Source organism: Taudactylus pleione, unplaced genomic scaffold (assembly GCF_031769625.1).
Source record: "Taudactylus pleione unplaced genomic scaffold, aTauple2 ptg000043l, whole genome shotgun sequence".
NCBI lineage: Eukaryota > Metazoa > Chordata > Amphibia > Anura > Myobatrachidae > Taudactylus > Taudactylus pleione.
In genome coordinates this window covers 18927458-18948280 of record NW_028284445.1, presented here as the reverse complement: position 1 = coordinate 18948280, position 20823 = coordinate 18927458, and the positions used below count along the sequence as shown (strand labels likewise).

At 46.1% G+C, this 20823-nt stretch overlaps 1 protein-coding gene across 1 annotated transcript in view; it reads right to left on the bottom strand.

Moving 5' to 3' along the window:
- MTMR6 (myotubularin related protein 6) overlaps nt 1–20823 on the bottom strand; it is a 66230-nt gene that overhangs the window by 3840 nt on the left and 41567 nt on the right. Inside the window, exons 8-13 of the mRNA XM_088460289.1 lie at nt 14783–14892; nt 7194–7319; nt 6087–6136; nt 3606–3806; nt 260–394; nt 44–170 (exon numbers count right to left, since the gene is read on the bottom strand). Coding sequence (XP_088316415.1) covers nt 44–170; nt 260–394; nt 3606–3806; nt 6087–6136; nt 7194–7319; nt 14783–14892 — 749 coding nt within the window. The remainder of the gene's footprint in view (nt 1–43; nt 171–259; nt 395–3605; nt 3807–6086; nt 6137–7193; nt 7320–14782; nt 14893–20823) is intronic.

Below are 20823 nucleotides of genomic sequence, written 5' to 3'. Positions count from 1 at the left end.
TATCGGTAAAATAATAATTACACATACTGTAAACACCCCTTACCAGCTGAAACTGTTTCAGTTCATCCTCCATAACATGGTTTTCAGCAGACATTTTTAGGAGTAAGTTGGCAATGGACTGTCTTGGGTGCAGAGTCAGATCAAACTGGTGATACATGTTCCTCCAAAACCTGCTCACAAATGACAGAATTGATGCCAACAACATAACTCTGTCAGGACAACACGGAACGTGGCGTATAGGGAAAGAATATGGACTTACTTGAAGTTGAAGTGGATGGTGTTTGGTTCCAGTATGGGCAGGGTCTTTAGGGAGCATAGATCAAATAGAGGATTCTGATACTTGCTCTGCTCGCTCAGAAGATGAGCCCATAGTGAATACGTTTTCTCTTTTAATCTGTATAAACAGAGAATAAGACTAAACGTAAGTTTTTGGTTTTTTTTACTTTAAATATCATTTTTTTACTAAATGCTCTTCATTCCCAATTATAGTATTTTGGTAGGTTCCTACCCCAGCAACCCCCAAAATAACCAATTTGGGTATTTAGCAGGGTGTGGGCACTTATATCTGTCATTCCCTTCCATGCTGCATCAGAACGTCTAAGTAGCAGGAGTCGTCCTAACAGTGGCTTTAATTGATTGCCTTAGAACTGCTGCAGAGATTGTCCAGGCTAAATTTTATTGCAGGGACATTGCTAAATGCAGTGATTTCTGTAGATCCCTAATAAAAAATGCCCATTAAAAGGGAGGCGATTAAGTCAAATTCATATTAAAAAGGTTCAATTTCAGTATTTGACATGAAAACATCATAGCAGCAAACAAGGTAAATGTACTCAACAAAGTAGTGTCCTATAATAATTGTTACAAAAATAAAATGGTAAGTAAATTTTTTCCATCGGTTTTAAAATTTTAGAATTACTGTGAAATGCACCCCTAAAACAGCTATACACAGTAACTACACTTCTAACATAGTGACCGGGCAGCAGCGGACGGAAGCTAATATTTTAGGCAGTTCCGGGCAGCTCTACTGCTGTTGAGGAAGTTCAGGTTGATTTCCAAGGTGATGCATACAAAAAAGAGGTTGGGAGGGTGATTTACACAGTACCTGTATGGTGGTAATTAGTCTCCATATAATTTGGCATGGGCAGCAAGTTTTTAATTGGCCAGGAGCAGTGACCTATTGTATGTTAGCAGCACAATCCTCAAGACTGCAAATAACAGAGAGCAAAGATGGGCATGACACCTCGTGCCTACACAGCTGGGCGTTACACCTAGTGCCCATACAGCGGAGTGATACACCTAGTGCCCACACAGCTGAGCGTTGCACCTAGTCCCATACAGTTGAGTGTTACACCTAGTGCCCACATAGTTGGGCATCGTGGCTATTGTTGGAATGTTACTGGGCACTATTACTAGACCAGAACATATTACTTGCTAAATTACTACTGCTGGTGAAATTGGGTTCTGCTAGTTACTGTGGGGTGTAGTTACTAAGCAGTGTAGGAGACAGAGTGAAAAGTGATAAGCTGCCAGCCAATCAGCTCCCAACTGTCATTTTTCAAACACAGCCTGTGAAATGACAGTTGGGAGCTGATTGGCTGGCAGCTTATCACTTTTCACTCTGTCTCCTAACACTGCTTAGTAAATAGACCCCCCAATCTCATAGGCAACTGGAGGGAAGTAAGACCATGACTGATTTGGGGAATCTAGCAACAGCATGCTATTAACTATTAGACTGTATGTATGTCGAACAGACTATACAGGGCTGGGTACAGGATACTGGTGGTCAGAATCCCAACAACGGCATCCCGACAGCGTTAGGATACCGAGCATCAGTATCCTAACCCTTCCTCTACCTCTCCTGGTGCCTAAACCTAACCTCCCCCTCCTCAGTGCTTAAACCTGGCCCCTACCGGCATCCTAAACCTAACCCTTCCTCCTTAGTACCTAAACCTAACCCCTAACCCCAGTACTTACCGTCGGGATGCCGGCACCAGCATTCTAAGCGCCGACATCCCGACTGTTGGGATTGTGACCAGATCCCACTATATGCACAGGTTGGCACATACAACTATTCGCAAAGCGTATCTTGTTTCAATTCACACTGTGCATGTTCTGTAACAGATGGAATGACAATACAAGCAATGCATAGTCATTCACTTCACAAGCACATCTCCACTGGTGACTGCACAGGCATAACCGAGCTGTAATAGGGCATTCTCATGTAAGCACAGCTTTATAAATAATTGTTCAGATTCAATAATGGCTGCCTCCATTTGCCTTGGTGATCTCACTAGTTGGTAATGAATTGATAGGATGAGGGTACATGAATATTGGTCTCCAGCTCATAAAATGGCTGCCTGGTTTAGCTATCAAAATGGCTGCTTCCACTGTGTGTAGACAACAGGTACATTTTAACCCTTTATGTCCAGAAATTAGATTTATAAATGATCTTAAGTCCTGATCCTGTGCAATAAAAATGTTCTTTAAATTCACTGAGTAGGACAAAAAAAAAACAGGTGTGGCTTTAATTTTCCCATAAATGTCTAATGTGGTAAAAGATCAGGAATGTTTTCCCCAGGCCAGGGGGACTTTAATCTGAGACAATTCCTTAATCCATCCAGAAATGAATCATTTTAGTACAATGACCTAATTACTGCCAATTACCAAAACCCAGATTGACACAGCATTAATCTGTCTAAATAAAGCAAACCAGTGGCTCGCCAGTCTCTCATACAGAAATAATGTTATAAAGTTAAAACTAATTGCTGCCACGAAACAATCATCGAGATGTAATTGTGCCGATTAGAAAACTACCATAGAATAATTAATCTTCCATAACAAAACTGTTGCTATTACCAATGGGTCACGTTTTCATATTTTGGAATATGCGGTTACAAACAACCAAGCTTCTCCTGGCTTTTTTTGTGTGAAATGTAAACAATATTAGCTAAACTATGGTCATAAACATGGTTAATGTACAGAAAAATGTTATAACATCCCTTTAGAAGTTAATATTCTGATTAATATAATTTGAGGTTATTACTGGTTTTAATACACATGAATTATTATATATTTTTATGATATTAATGCTATGGTGAAAGATAATAAAAGAGGCCATCACTGTCCCAGGTCTTCTCTATCTTAATAATGAAAGCAACCATTTTGTGCATTGAGCATGAGAATCCAGCTCATTCATATACTGGGAGGCACTTCATGTCTCGGTGATTCCGCAAGGTGCCAACGATAGACTACACGAAGTGGAGACAGACCATTTTAAGGCTGAACCAATAAATGTAAGGGGTCTATGAACTAAGCCTTGGAGAGAGAAAGTACCAGCCAATCAGCTCCAATCATTTTTCAAACACAGCCTGTGAAGTGACAGGAGCTGATCGGTTGGTACTTTCTCTCTCTCCCCAAGGCTTAGTACATAGACCCATTATTTTTCATACATTATTATTATAGTTTACTTCACATTTTTATTTTCATGTCTGTGCCTATAGGTATTTATCGATGAAAGTGGGGTGAATAATGATGAACGGTATATTTACATTTAGATAAATGGAATAACCCAGACCTATCTCCATTACCCCAAATCCACCATTTACCTCAGGTCTTCCCGCTGTTTTTCGCAGTTCCCTAAAAAGTTCCCAAACTGACAGGAGTGCACATGCTCGTGTATCTGCAGCAGGAAGGCCTCGTTGTACTGAAAAGCCTGGGGGAACTGCTCTGTCAGATTCCAGACACACTCCAGGAACTGCGTAAACACCGGGGATGTCTCCTTAGGATCGCTGTCTAGCTGGCCGCACCTGAGACCAAACACAATGTATTATCTCTCTGTAGTAACGACACATGGCAAAGGGTTTACCTGTGAAAAGAAGGGTGGGGGTAGAATACGGGAGTTCTTCTAAATCAACAATACAGTAAAACTATTCTTCAAAACCAAAGTAACAAAAAATAAACTGTCTAAAGAAATCTGTCAGATCAATACATGGCTTTTTTATATTGGAAATTAGGAGGTTTGACAATTATTAGTTTACGAATGAAATAAATAGTACAGACAACATAATCCTTCCTAGAACATACTAAGGGATCGGTATGATCGGTTCAAATCCTGACACCGGAAGACCGGCAGCAGTGAAGATCCCGACAGGTAAGTGTACTAACTAACCTAACCCTCCCCCTAACCCCCGCCTAACCCTAACCCCCCTTCCCCTAGCCCAACCCTCCCGGGGGGGTGCCTAACCCTAAGTCCCCCCCAAGGAGCCCCTAACCTGACCCCTCCCCCAGCGGCTGTCCACGCATGCCGCCCGGCTTCCCTTTGTTCGGTATGCTGGGCGTCGGGCTCCCGGCGTAGGGATAATGATAGGCTTTGGGATTTCAAAGCCTACCATTAGTCCCCTGTCAGGATTGCAAAGTTGGGAAGCCAGGGGAACGGCATTTCGACTGTCGGCTTCCTGACTGCATCCCCATACTAAGGGGTAGATGTATCAAACCTTAGATAGAGCGAAAGTGAAGACGTTTCCCATAGCAACCAAGCAGCTCCTGTCATCTTTCTAGTATGCCTGTAAAATTACAGTTAAAGTACCAACCAACCAGCTCCTATCTCTAAGGTTTGATACATCTCCCCCTAAGTACAGTTCATCAGATTCAGCCAGACACAGAACCTTCCAGTGGGCAGCTGTGTTAGAATAATGTTACACCTGTATATAACCAGCCACATGAAGGTTAGGACTGATCAAGCTCCTGAGCCTGTGCCTGGAAGACGGAGCAATGCTCTGCAGACCGCAGAGCTCATGCTATACAAGATCAGTCATTATGCGTACACTCAATTAGCCAACAGGTTGTGTGATATGCTGCTGCGCACATTGTCGGTTTCCTAATTTTGACTCCAGGCATTAGTGACACCAGAGAACAGCCCTCAGATCTCCCCCTGTACCTGACTTCCATATTAAACAGCTCAGCAAATCCCTGGATATCCCATCTGACATAATAGAGTCTGAGCGAGCTGCATCTCTACAGGTGGCGGCCATAGCACAAGCTGACAGCAATTAACATTTATACACATTCTGTATTGTGTCACAACATGACCAATCATGTACAGTCAGTTACTGTAGAGATACAATAATTACATCACTTACAAATGATAATTATACAGAGAAACCATATCAGCACGGAGGCACTAAGGCTAGCCCCTGCACCTCTGTGGCAGTGGGGGAGGTTATGTGCATATTTCAGGTTAATTACTCATTCATCTCACAATAAATCCCCATGTTGGTGCATAGATAATCTCCCCACCCATCTCTGCACTGCACGTTGTCCGCAGGGAAAGCTGCTCCCTAAGTACACAACCATGGCACAGGTATGAGTATGCTGCACAGTGTCACCCTGCATGTGATGGACACAGCCAGGCAGCAAATGGGAGTAAATATAGTGGGGGTTCTGACGTGTACTGGGGCTACAGGACCATCCCCATCACTCCCAGGGGACCACACAAAGCGTCTCCTTGCCTGGTGCCGCCTCTGTGTAGCTCCCCAGCAGCAGCTTACCTGGCTCGTCGGAGGAAGCCTTTTGTGTATGTACTTAGGTAACAGGCGTCTGGCCTTACCTTGCCTCCAGAATCTCCACTCACTAGCAGTGTTGCAGCACATTACATGTCCGTGACACTGCCGGGAACAGACTCCTGGCAGCATTGAGGGCATGGATATATTTGCTGAATATTCCAGTTCATTCTGTTTGGGTGGAGTTCTCATCTAACTCTTATTACAAGTATTGCTAATGTTTTACCAGTTGCAGGAGAATTGAGGTAGACTGGGCCCGACTGCTGGGAAAAGCTTAAGTTCAGCTAGTGGAAATCCCATGGTATACAGCTCCTAGCTATATTACACTCCTGTGGTACTGGAATGATGATGGTCTCCACCCCTCCTGCCATCTATGGCTGCGTGCAGTGACTTCTCAGGCAGGTGAGCCTTGCAGCATGTAAGCGATCATGCTGTCTGGTCCTAAGTAATGAGGTCATTAGTTTGGGTAAGCCTGGGCCTAGCTGTTGGTGAATCTGTAATAGTCACCACAATACAGCACATGTTTACCTGTCTGAGAATTTATGGCCAAATGATATCCAGTCTTTCTCAATTAGAACCTGCAGGGAAAAGAAAATGAATGACTGAGATGCAATTAATGGCCATGTAAAAAACAGAAATAAAGCCGTCCCCGTCTACATATTACACTAGCTATGGCTGAATAAACAGATGTGTGCTCTATACCCAAGCTACTAAGCTATATGAAAGTAAGTAAGTGTGTGTGTGTGTCAGGACTTGGGAAAAGAGTCACTGCTCCTCTCAACCACCGATCCCCATGGCAGATTGAAGCTATAACCTGGATACCGGGTTTATGTATGTGTTATTTTCACCTATCACCTATCACTGCCTTGAGAAAGCGGTTCTAGCTCTCGTGCAGTAATCCCGGTTCCTTTAGGAGTCCCACAGATCACACAGGAGTGACACAGTAGCAAAGGTACAATGATACCTTTTATTTTACACAGCACACATTATAGGCCTGTAAAAACAGCAACTACAAACGCTATACAATACTGTATATACAGAATTGCCAGTAGTATCAGGGCAGCGCAGCGGGTGTAATGGTTAGCATTACTGCCTCACAGCAATGAGGTTGTGAGTTCAATTTCCACCACGGCCCTAATGTGTGGAGATTGTACATTCTCCCCGTGGTACTCTCCAAAAATATAGAAGGGGAGGAGACACAGATCCCTAAAGTAGCATGGGAGCATCCCTCCACTAGCATGGGAGGACACAATCTGTGCAATTTCTCACATAAGAACATGTTAGTAAGAATGATTCTATGATTCTAGACCAGTGGTTCTCAAACTCGGTCCTCAGTACCCCACACAGGTCACGTTTTCCAGGTCATCCAGCAGGTGCACAGGTGTACTCATTACTCACGGACATATTTTAAAGGTTCACAGGTGGAGATAATTATTTCACTTGTGATTCTTTGAGGAGACCTAGAAAATATGCACTGTTTGGGGTCCGGAGGACCGAGTTTGAGAACCTGTGTTCTAGACACTCAAAATTCACACTAAAATTGCTTATATTAGTGTTTTTACTCATTTGCAATGTGTACCCCAGCAGTTTTATATTTTTTCCCCCATACGACAATACTAGAGCAGCTGGACTCACCATGAATCCTTTAATGGTTCTGTAAAAAGGGTCAAGCAATAAGGATCCCAGGGAACAGACCTGTGACGTCCGATCCCAGCCATCAGAACAATGCACTAAAACGCTAGTGTTCTCCTCGTGTATGGCCTAAATAAACAAAGACGTGTCATTCATAAAGTAGGGACAAAATGTACCATATTCCTATTGTTGTTTGGTCCAAGGGGAGCCACACTCCCAGCACAATGAAACCAAGACAGACGGGGGTCCTAGAATCCTCCATTCTCCAGATGATGCATTCAATGGTTAGATGTTCTTTATTATACTTCAAGGGTCATGTTCTATATGATAGAATGCATCACTGCTCTCTACAGGTACAGCTCGAGAACAAAGGCAGCTGAGATACGACACAAAACAAAATGGATAATTACTGCCTATTGATGGAAATATGGGATCCCTTTTTAATTAGCAGAAAGAAATCCACAATGCATCTTGTTTAACCATTAAGAAGCAGGTTGTTATATTTTATTACAATTAAAGAAAATCTACCATCTGTCAACAACTGCGCTCGGTTTATGTAAGGAAGTGCGACTTTTCAAAAGCGCAGATTTTCTTAAATATACTGTATGTGGGATTTAAAGCACCAACTTTGTTTTAAAGGCAAAAAACAGTGTGGAAAATATATATATATTCCAACCCAAAACACCAACTGTCACCTTTATTATAAAGAAAACCGTAAGTTTGCAGCAAGCATCACACTGTATTTCTATGGCTTTTGGAAATGTCTGTAAGTAACCAGAGCCACTAACAAGTATGGTAGAGGGGGATAAGCCATTGCAAGTGGCTTTAATGGTCATAACAATTCTATAGTAGACTAGCATCAATTGCAATTTATTTATTTATACATCAATTTAATTGCATGTTATGTTACCACGACTGCTTAGCATCATGCTAACCAAACACACAGAACAAGAACAATATAAAGATCAATTATTCTATTTAGAACATATACAAGAATCACATTTTGAGGTTTGTTCACCTTTAAAAAAACCCTTTGCTCGTCTCAGATTAAGTTCCTGCGGATAGTTGTAACGCAAACTGATTTATAGATGGGGGCAAGGATACGTTCTTGGTTTCTTTGCCTAATTTTGATTCCAGGCAGGGATAAAGTACTGACACCAGTGAACAGCCATCAGATCTCCCCCGTACTCGACTCCCATACTAAACAGCTGAGCAAATCCCTGTATATCGCACCTGACCCATCTCACCTGACATGTACAGTCTGAGCGAGCTGTATCTCTACAGGTGGCGGGCATAGCACAAGCTGGCAGGAATTAACATTTACACACATTCTGTTTTCTGTCACAGCATGATCAATCTTGTACAGTCAGTTACTGTAGAGTTGCAATATTGCATCACTTACAAATCACAATTATACAGAGAAACCACATCAGTACAATGCAACTTATTCTCCTGTGAGCCCACAGGAGCAGATTTTTCTATTATGTAAAAACAAAATGCTAGGGTGTAAAGGCAGATTATACTAGCAGCAAGGAATTATTAACTGTGTGCGATTTAAAATCAGTGAGAATTTCTCAAGTCAGACATGCGTTTCATTACAGAAGGTGGTACTCTCATACCAGTAATACCTACACGCCACAGCTTCCAGTCCTCAAATCGTACATTACTCAGCTACTGTTACACCACTGAGAATGCAGAGTTATTTCACCTGTTTCAAGGCTGCGGTTCCTACCAAATCATTTGCTGCCCAGTCTTAAATAATAAAGTCTTACTAGTGGGTTACAGGGTAATTATGGCCTAAGGCTGAAGTTCTCGTTAGGTAGAGGGTTGACAGTGTAATGGCCTGGCCTACTTACAGGGAGTTTCATCCCCCTGCCCCAATTGGCTCAGCACTGTAGTGTCAGCTGGTCAGTAAGGGCAGAGCGCTGATTCACTTCTCCTCCCTGATGGCTCATCACCACTCTCACTTTGGGGTTTACAGGGTCTAGTCGTGTTACGTGGGGGCTGGTAGGGACTAGTCGTATCCAGAAGTGGCTGGCAGGTACTAGTCGTGTCCCATTGGGGCATGCCAGGGACTAGTAGTGTCATGGGGGGGCTGGCAGGCACAAGTTGTGCCCCATTGAGGTATGCCAAGGACTAGTAGTGTCACGTGGGTGCTGGTAGGGACTAGTCAAGTGAAGTGAATGGCTGGAAAAGACTAGTTATATTACATGGGGGTCTGGTAGAGACTATTTGTGCCATGTGTAGTGCTGGAAGGGACTAGTCGTGTCACACTAATTGTGTCACGTGGGGGGCTGGCAGGGACTAATCATGGCATGTATGGGCTGGTAGCGAAAAGTCATCACATGAGGGCTGCTAGGGACTCATTACATCACGCGGAGGGCTGGTAGGGACAAGTCATGTCACATAGAGGCTGGCAGGGAATAGACGTGTTTCGTAGAGGCTGGCTGGGAAAAGATGTGTCACATGGAGGCTGGTAGGGACTAGTCATGTGTTTGGGCATTAACCACTTAACTCACAAATTCTTTTTCTGAAAAACCGCTCCAAAATTGTCGTTTTCTTTTATGATTGAATTAGGTCAAGAACATAGATAGATATATATATATATATATACACACACACACACACATATATATATATCTATATCTATCTATCTATCTACACATACACATACACACACACACACACATAGATATATATATATATATACACACACACACACATATATATATATATATATATATATACACACACACACACACACACATATATATATATCTATATCTATCTATCTACACATACACATATACACACACACATATTTTATTACTATTTTTATATTTTGCCCGATCACTGTGGCCAGCAGTGATCGGGACACATGGGGAGTTGGAGCGGAGGCTGGAAAGGAGTGGGATGGGTGCCCCCGGGGTACATAGCAGCAGCTGTGGCTACCAGAGCTGCCGCTGCTGCTTCTCTCACACAGTGATCTCACTGATCACTGTGATCCGGAGCCGCAGCGGGTGGGTGTCCAGCTAGCGGCCTGGGTTACACTGCAGCAGCGGCGGCTACCAGAGCCGCCGCTACTGCCTATTACTGAAATGGCTGCCCGATCACTGCTGGCCACAGTGATCGGGTCACAGCAGCAGCGACTACATTAGCCGTGACTGCTGCTTCTAGGTGGGTGCCGCCGGGGCCGGATCACTGTGGCCAGCAGTGATCGGGACACAAAGGAGGAGGAGGCGCAGGTGTAGAGGGACCGGCAGGTCCCCCTGAGATGGGCGGCTGCTGGAAGTTAACTTCCAGCAAGCCGCCCACTGTGTGTTTCTCACTGGTCGTATCAGATACGACGATGTCAGGGAAAGCCCACTCTGGTATGGTCGTATCTGATACGACTGTGCCAGGCAAGTAGTTAAAGTAATGCATGGATTAGTGGGTACTATTAATGTAATGTGAGCAGGATATTAATGAAATGTGGTTTCTGGTGATGGCTATTTATGTAATGTTTGGGCTATTAATTTAATGTGATGGCTATTTATAAACCGTATCTGTAAGTGTGAGCTATTAACTTAATATAGGGGTCTCATTGACAGGGGGGGGCTATTAAAAGCTGATGAGGTTTATGGAGTCTAATATATTTTAAAATATAAACAATCTGATGGGTGATCTTTGTAATAATTTGGGAGCTAATCATTTAATGATGGGACTAAGGACCTCATTCAGAGTCGGTCGAAGCGGCCGCACGGCCGTACGGGAAAAGGAGCCGGATATGCAAATGATTCCCTCGCAAGTTGCGTCCCTAGGTTCGGATCGGCTGCTGGCCGACCAAGGGGAGGAAGCGGCCGGAATACAAAAAAATACGCCCCCTTCTCGTACGCATTACACGTCATCTCCGGCCATATAAGGATTAATCGTGACCATCGAGAACCATCGGAACTGGTCGTAGAGCTTAAGGTTGACCATACCCTCTCTTAAGCTCTACGATCATGTCAGTGTAAAAACCTCCCATGTCACATGTGCCATGACGCTACTTTGCTAATTATGCACTCCCATAAACCGTATGCACTCCCATAAAACGCCGTTCACATAATTAGGCACGCCTGCGTCCGGATCTCCACCCCCCCGTTTTCAAGCACCTTCCCCTGTTACCACTCACAAACGCCTCAATCTGTCACTCAAACTACCGACCTGGCTGTGCTCAAGGAGAGAGAAATTTCTGATCGTAGCGGCTAGTTTGCGCACGCGCATTGCAAACTTTACGCATGCGCAGTATAGCGAACATCGGTGGCGTACGACCGTGCGGCCGCTTCTACAGACTCTGAATGAGGTCCTAAAAGCTATATAGGTCATAGTGAAAAATGTTAAGGACTTTTTCAATCAGTATCTAACACTAACCTCACATCTACAACTTCACATCTCCTACACAGAGGCCCCAGGGATTGGAGACCGACTGCTCTCTCCCAAACCTGCCAGTGCTGCTGCTGACAGCATTCGCGCTACCAAGGAATCCATAGGCACTATGTCAACATACGTCTGGTGTCGGCTTACATCAGTAACCCAGGACTACATCATAGGTTGAGGATTTTGGGACCCACTAAGCCACAGCTTTGTCTCCTCTCTCACTCACACTGGGAAAATGCTCAAGTTCGGATTTTGAAGGCTTCCATTATACAAGATAACAATTTACTTGGAGACTAACAAATTTAAAAATGGATTATCATCTGAGGCCCTATAGACTACTATGCAAATTTGGTGAATCATTCTTGGGCCTTTCGAAAAGTATTCTTCTCACTTTTCGAAAACTGTTGTGAATTTCTGCTGTGTCTCTATTTGCTGCTATTAATGTTAAAAAGGAGAGCACTACTGCACAAGCGCCAGGCTTCCAGTACCTCCAGGGTGGCTTCATGCCTTGTTCCAAAATGGCCGACTAGGTCACTACTGAGCATGTGTAGGGGCCATCGTGTTTTGTTGTGTAAGAGTTTACATGGTGAGAGACAGTAGCCTCCTACTAAGCTCCTATAGAGAACCTGGTTAATATCTGCATTTCACGCTGTTCCAGGATCCTGCACCACTACCCAAAAGTAGTATACACTCACCACCTGGTGAACTGTATGAAACCCTGCTCCGCTCAACCGCCACTCCATCACCAGTGTGCATGTAACAGTGAGTACAGCTGTACTTTCTATATCTATCCAAAAACTACCACCACTGGTTAAGTAACTGGGCTGTTCATAGTTTGAGTCATCCGTTGGTGTGTGCCTATATAACTCTCAAAATATCAACACCTTCACATACATCATTTCCAACAATTAACATATTGGAAACTTGGCATACTTACCACCCATCGGGATCTTCAGTTATTGGGATGTCGCTGTCGGTATTTGAACTGGCAGCTATTGAGCCGCAGGTATTTCATACAGATTCCCCGCGGGGGCTGGCAGGCACTAGTCGTGTCCCGTGGGGGCTGGCAGGCACTACTACAGGGGGAACTGCATAATGGGCACAATTACAGGGGGCATTGAATAAGGGGCACTACTACTGGGGGCATTGCATAAGGGGCACTACTACTGGGGGCATTGCATAAGGGGCACTACTACAGGGGGCATTGTATAAAGGGCACTACTGTGTGTCGTATCGTGAATAAGGGACACAACTATGTGGTGTAATGTGAATAAAATTTTGCCGCTGTGTGGAGTATTTTGATTTGTGGATACTATGTGATTTCAACAGGTTAGACACCACGTCCCTTGCTCTGAGGTCACGCCCCTTTTTTACATACCACACCCCCTTTTTCACGCTCAGTAGATCACAGAAGGTTTTTAGTTTTAAAAGTAGATCAGAGTCCAAAAGTCTGGCCACCATTGCCGTACATTCATATAACCAGCAGGCTTTACAATTATCATTTAAATACAGTGCATCAAAAACATTTGTCTTTGATTTCAAATATCTAGCAACAAATGCTAGATCTGGTTCTGTATTGAGAAGTTTGATTAATTAACAATTATTCTAAAAATACCTGTGCTAATATACCTCAAAGGTACTGTAGCCTTAAAAAAAAAAAAAAAAAGTAAATCTCTAATTCTGCTGCCCAGTTCAGCGAATCAGAGAGAGAGGCCGACATAAAATAACCCTGCAGACTAGAATGACAATCAGCTGTCCTTAAAGGACTGACAATGTAACAGTTTATGTAATGTAGCTATACAGTAAAGGGCATTGAAAAGTCAAAAGGACAATTTCTGTCCAGTTCTGTGAAAGAGAAGAGGTCCCACATTTCAGATAAAAACAGACATTGTAGCTCCTGCATAAGGAACATTTGCACATCTGCAATGTTGCTTTCTGGGAACAGCAGACGCAACAGCGTTCTAAGCAGCCTAATTACAGCGTTCTAAGCAGCCTAATTGTTACATTGCACAAAACCAGCCATTGGAAAAAGTCAGAAAACTCATATAGGGGGAATTCAATTAGCCCCGTTAATTTAATAGGTGAGAAAAAAAAACTGGTAGCCTCGGGCTTTAACTCCTGGGGCTATGCAATTAGAGCCCTTTTTTCTCGCCGGTAAAATTATCATGGTAATGGTCGTTAAGTCAATCCTATCTGCGAAGGTTGCGAATTGGCGTTGCAACGGCGTCAAAATGCTGGCAACAGCATGGCACCTTCACCCTTCGCGTCCCGCTCTGAGCCCGAATTCGCTTAATTTTGCTCTGAACCCTACGGGGCTGCGAGCACTTTTAAGCGACTTTGGGCTGCCGTCAAGCGCGGCCATTGTCGCGATGACTCGCACCCGCGAGAACATCGCATGGAATAAGATTGACCAAATAAAATCCGGCATAAGTTCCCTTCGGGGCTAACTGAATAGTCCTCGGGGATCAATTAGCCCGCGGTAAATTACCGCAGCTAGTTGCATTCCCCCAAAGTTGTATTTTCTGTTATTCAAATAGATTTCGGTTAACAAACATTAGGAGACAGGCTGGATCTCAAGAGGCAAAAAGCACAGGTGAGATTCCTTCCCACACTGTATAAGTGACTGTGCGTAGAGTGTTAAGGTGCCTACACACTAGACGATGTGTTCACGATGCAATATCGTGAGCGATTTCCCTTGAACTCTCCCCGGCAGCTCCCCGACACTCCAGGCAAGATATGGTGCTAAAAAGTGTCCAATCTGACTTGAGATCTATTGTGCACAATATCTATTGCACAAAATCATGTACGCAAGATCTGAAGATGCGATCTGCGGCCAGCAGGTACACGATTTGGACAAATTCTACACGATTTGTCATTCCAATGTGTCGAAATCGGGCAAATCGTGTAAAATATCGTCTAGTGTGTAGGCACCTTCAATAAGGAGAGCAGGTACAGTGACATTCACAATACAGACGGCATAACTTATCTTCCTGTAATACATTGTACAATGTTTACATTTACATCTTAGCAGGAGAATGTGGCCTCTTCAGTTCATGCGGCACACTGTGAAAGGCTGTACACCTGTCATTTGGAGCCGCCAGCAGAGGCAGCATGTACAGAAGAGGTTTCAGGCAATAACACATATACAAATAGGAGCTGTGCATCAGTGTGTACGGAGTATGGACTTCTAGTACCTTAGCTAAGCAGACTGAAGCATCCAACACTGCTTTGATGTGGCGAAGCCATCCACAGTTTTCTAATCCACTGAAAAAGTCATTTACTGATAAGTTTTTTGACCCACAAACTGAAATAGTAAGAAAATGTATTGTTTACAACATAATAAAACTAATAATACAGACATCTTATAATATACCTAATAATCCAGACACTTTATAATACAACTAATAATTATACCAACAGCTTATAATTTATTTTTATAATAAAGATTTAGGGGGGGGATTATTAGTACTTGCAAAAAGATAAAGTACCAACCAGTCAGCTCCTATCATTTTTCAAACACAGCCTGTAAAATGACAGAAGCTGATTGGTTGGTACTTTATCGCTCTCCAAGCTTTGATACAATATCCCCCTAAAAAAATAAATATTGTGTGCAAGGATTATCATAACAGGGAGCGATTGGCAACAGTTATCTGCTCTGAAATCGCAGCAGCTCTCACAACCAATCCGATCACAGTAACATCAACGATATTGGGAAAGATTCTAAACATCTATTTAATATGCACCTGTCGCACACCTACAGTGATGCCAGTCGTTTTGTGGGTGTAACCAGCTAAATCAACATACAAAGGGGTAGAATCACTAGAACGTCTAAAAAGCAAAAGTGAAATTGTTGTTTACTGCAGCCAATCAGATTGTAGCGATTGTTAACAGGGGTATAGTTAACGCGCAGCACTCCAGTAGTTAGGGAACTATACATCCCAGCATGCTCTGCCACAGTTTAAACATCCCTAGAAGCAGATCCATGTGCACGGCATGCTTGCATGTGTAGTTCCACAGCAGCTGGAAAGCCACGCGTTTCCTACCCCTGTTCTAGAACACCATAGCTAGTAGCTGATTGGTTGTTATGGGTCACACCTACCCTTTTCTTTTTTAAATGTTTCAGTAAATAAGCAATTAAGTAATCAAGCTTTAAGGTAAGCAAAGGATCAAAAAGATCCTGCCACCTACAGTATAAGACACTGGAGACAGCCCGGGCAACACCCCAATTTAATTACGCTAGTACCAACGCTCTTGATACACAAGTAGTAAACAAGCATGGATTCCAAGTGTGGCGGCATGTTCATAAATATCGGCCAGACCAGAAATATGGTGGCTCCATGGTTTACGTGACAGGTAGGTTTTAAATCGGTCAAAAAAAAAAAAAGACATGGCTGTCAGTATCTGAGAACTAACTAGGCCACAGTATATAGAAGGTGGCCTAGAGGCTCTAGAGCAGTGGTGGGCAATAAGTGGTCCTCCAGCTGCTGTTGAACTATACATCCCAGCAAGCCCTGCCACAGTTTTGCATGCCCTGATTGCATACTGTGGCAGGGCATGCTGGGATGTATAGTCGCACAGCAGCTGAAGGGCCGGTTATTGCCCACCCCTGCGCTACAGCCTGTACGGGGCTGATAAAAATATGAGATATGGTAAGAACTTACCCTTGTTATCTCTATTTCTACGAAGTCCATAGGGTTCCACAGGATACCTTGGGGTATAGGTGTGACGTCAGTCATCAGGCACCATAGAGTTAAGCTTTCAGCCTCCCAGGATGCACTAGGGTCCCCCTCCTATACCCCGCCCCCGAGCCAAGGCACCTCAGTTAGTTACCAAGCCATAGGCCGGAGGAGGAGAAGGAAGAGAGAGAAAAAAAGATCTGGATACACACAAGAATCACATTCTCACCAGAGGGAGACGGAAAAAACCGGTGACCAGAGCAAAGCCCATCTGCAGCACAGGTGCGACAGGGCGGGAGTCCTGTGGAACCCTATGGACTTCGTAGAAATAGAGATAACAAGGGTAAGTTCTTACCATATCTCATATTTTCTACTTCAGGGTCCATAGGGTATCCACAGGATACCTTGGGGATGTCCCAAAGCAGTATCCTTTAAGGGTGGGGACGCTCCTGTGCAGAAAGGAGAATCCGCCGCCCGAAGGAAGCATCCTGAGAGGCGAAGGTGTCAAACCTGTAATACCTCACGAAGGTATGGACAGAGGACCACGTAGCAGCCTTGCAGATCTGGACTGCAGAGGCACCACGTCGAGCTGCCCACGAAGGACCCACAGACCTAGTGGAATGAGCCTTCACAGAAGGAGGAACCGGCAGGCCTTCATGAAGATAAGCTTCAGAAATAGCCATACGGATCCAGGCCGCCAAAGTTTGCTTTGAAGCAGGCCAACCCTTTTTACGGAAGCCATAGAGGACAAACAAGGCGTCCGACTTCCTAAACGAAGAAGTGCGGTCAACATAAGTCCTTAAGGCCCGCACAACATCCAAAGAGGCCTCACCCACGGAAAGACCAGGTGAGTTAAAAGCCGGAACCACGATTTCCTCGTTAACATGAAACTGGGAAACAACTTTGGGAAGAAACTCGGGCCGAGTGCGGAGCACTGCCCTGTTCCCATGAAAAACCAAGAAAGGGGGTCTACAAGAAAGAGCCCCTAACTCAGAAACACGTCTGGCCGAAGCAATAGCCAGAAGGAAAACAGTCTTAGCCGTTAGCCATTTAAGATCCACTGAGCCCAGTGGTTCAAACGGCGGTCCCTGGAGAGCCCTCAGGACCACAGCCAAATCCCAAGGCGCCACAGGTGGAACAAAGGGCGGCTGAATGCGGAGAACACCTTGCATAAAGGTACACACATCCGGGATTGTAGCAATCCTACGGTGAAACCAGACAGACAGGGCCGAAACCTGTACCTTCAAAGAAGCAAGGCGAAGCCCATGATCTAGTCCCGCTTGTAGGAAGGAGAGTATCCGAGACAGACGAAACTCCCGCGGTGCATAACCTCTCGGTCGACACCACTGGAAGAACGTATGCCACACGCGATGCTATATCCTCGCGGAAGGCGGTTTCCGAGCTCGTAACATGGTACACACTACAGAACTGGAAAACCCCCTGGACCTCAGCATGGCTGTCTCAACAGCCACGCCGTCAAAGACAGCCGAGTCAGGTCCGGGTGAAGACAAGGACCCTGTGACAGAAGGTCCGGTCGTAGCGGCAACCGCAGAGAATTGTACACGGACAGACCCTGAAGGTCTGAGAACCAGTGCCGTCTGGGCCACGCGGGAGCTATCAACAGGAGCGTCCCTCCTTCCTGTTTGAATTTCCGGATCACCCGTGGAAGAAGGGAGACCGGAGGAAACAGGTATGCGAACCGGAACGTCCACCGGACGGACAGAGCATCCACCAGAGACGCCTCTTCGTCTCTTGTGCGAGACCCGTACACCGGCAACTTGTTGTTGTGCCGGGACGCCATGAGGTCGATCTCTGGAAGACCCCATCTGTCCACCAGCAGTTGAAAAACGTCCGGGTGCAGGGACCATTCCCCCGGATGAACGTCCTGGCGACTTAGAAAGTCCGCCTCCCAATTTAGCACTCCCGGAATGAAGACCGTTGATATGGCCGGAAGATTGCGCTCCGCCCATACCAGGATCCGAGAGACCTCCACGAGAGCCGCCCGACTTCGGGTTCCTCCTTGCCTGTTTATGTAGGCCACGGTGGTAGCGTTGTCCGACTGGACCTGTACCGGACGACCCTGGAGAACCCGATGTGCCTGCTGGAGAGCATTGAAGACAGCACGGAGTTCCAAGATATTGATTGGAAGCTCCGCTTCTGTCGGCGTCCACCTGCCCTGGAACAAGTGTGGACCCGAAACTGCTCCCCAGCCCCGAAGACTGGCGTCCGTTGTCAACAGGACCCAATTTGGAACCCAGAACGGACGTCCCTTGCTGAGATGGGTCGTCTGTAACCACCAGGCAAGGGACAGGCGAACCTCCGGGGTGAGCACAATCGTCTGGTACTTCAGAGACTGAGGCAGCCCGTTCCACTTGGACAGGATCAGGTGCTGCAGAGGTCTGGAGTGAAACTGGGCATATTCCAGCATGTCGAACACCGACACCATGGAGCCCAGTAACTTCATCGCCGAGTGTAGAGACACCCAGCGGCTGTGCAGACAACTGCGCACCCTCGACTGTAAAGCAGAGATCTTTTCCCCCGTCACGAAGATCCTTTGCTGTTCCGAGTCCAATAAGGCTCCGAGGTGCAGAATCCGCCGAGACGGGGAGCTCTGGAGATCCCGCCACCAATAAAAGGTCGTCCAAGTACGGCAACATGCGGACTCCCTGCAGCCGCAAAGAAGCCGCCATGACCGCCATCACCTTGGTGAACACACGTGGTGCTGTCGCCAGGCCAAAAGGTAACGCCCGAAACTGGAAGTGGTCGCTGCGGATTGCAAACCTGAGGAACTGTTGATGGCGCAAAAGAATAGGGACATGCAGGTAAGCGTCCTGTATGTCCAATGACACCATGTAGTCCCCAGGTTCCAGCGCCAGAATGATGGACCGTAGGGTCTCCATCCGAAACTTCGGTACCCGCAAAGACTTGTTGAGAGCTTTGAGGTTGAGAATTGGACGATACGACCCATTGGGTTTCTGTACCAAAAAAAGATTTGAATAGAAACCCTGGCCCCTCTGGGAGAATGGAATAGGCACTATAACTCCAGCCTGGAGCATAGTGTGCAATACCTTCCGCAGCTCCGTAGCCTTGTTCCGGTCTGATGGTAGACCCATGGTGAAGAATCCAGCGGGGGTCTGTGCCGGAAAGAGAGGGCGTACCCGTGGGAGACACCTCGAGAACCCAAGTGTCTGTCGTAGTGACCGACCAACACTGGGCGAACTGCAGCAGGCGGCCTCCCACTTTGGGATCCCCCAAAGGGAGGCCCGGACCGTCAGGCCACAGGCTTGTCATCTGGCTTAGGGGCCGGACGTCTGGTACTCCATGCCTGCTTCCGGGGCTTGGCCGATTTCTTAGGGCCAGCCTGTCGAGAAAAAGACTGTGGTTTGGGCCTGCCCTGGGCCCTATAAGACCGAAAGGACGATGGTCCAGAACCAGAAGGAAGAGCGGCCGACGGGAGACAAGCCGATTTGGCTGCCGCCAGCGTGGCCACAATCTTGTTCAGATCCGGACCGAAGAGAACTTCTCCGGTAAATGGCAACGCCTCCAAACCCTTTTTGGAATCTGCGTCCGCCTTCCAGGATCGCAGCCACAAGGTGCGACGAGCAGCCACTGCTGCTGAAGAAATTCTAGGCACCAGAGTACTAATGTCTAAGGCCGCCTCGTTGATATAAGTGGCCGAATCACGGAGATTACCAATCAACTCCGCCTGTTCGGCCGGACAGTCGTAATCAAAAGACGCCTCTAATGAATCCGCCCAGCGCTCCATCGCTCTGGCAACACAGCAAATGGCCATAGCTGGCCGTGCTGCCCCCCCCCGCAAGGGAATAAGCGGACTTCAGGCAGATCTCCACCTTGCGGTCCGTAGCATCCTTAAGGGAGGACATGGATGGCATCGGCAATGTGGCACTACGGACAAGACGGGTCACGTGAGAATCCACCTGTGGAGGGGATTCCCACTTTGCAAAATAATTATCCGCGAACGGATAAGCCACTGCCAGGCGCCTCTGCGGCTGGTATCTTTTGCCAGGCTGTTTCCACGCCTCCTCTAAATGGTCCACTAATTGACCCGAAAGAGGAAAGACTGTGGCATCGCCCCTTCACATCTTTAAAAAAGGCATACTTGGATTTAGCCGCTGGGGGAACTTCGTCCTCAATCATCAAGGCTGTGCGGACTGCCCTAATAAGTCCAGGAATACATACCTTGGACTTAGCGTCAGCGTCCTTAGTATGGAGAGGTTCCTGATCGTAAGGATCCAGAATCTCCCCATCATCAGACGTCCCCTCGTCATCCTCATAAGGAGCCGACAGAGACGCCACCGGTCGTTTATGTGGCCGCATCACAGACTCCCCTTGCAACACACCCGACAAGTGCTGTACACAACTCGTCAGGGAGTTAACCCACGCCGGCTCCTGAGAAACCGGGAGCGGGGAAATAGGGAGACTGTGGGGTACCACCAATTGTCGTGGGAAACCCTGCATGGGTGACGACACCACTGACTGCTGGGACAAACCCATCGGCGTAAACGCGGGCTGCGGAGCTAACTGGCCCACTAAGGTTG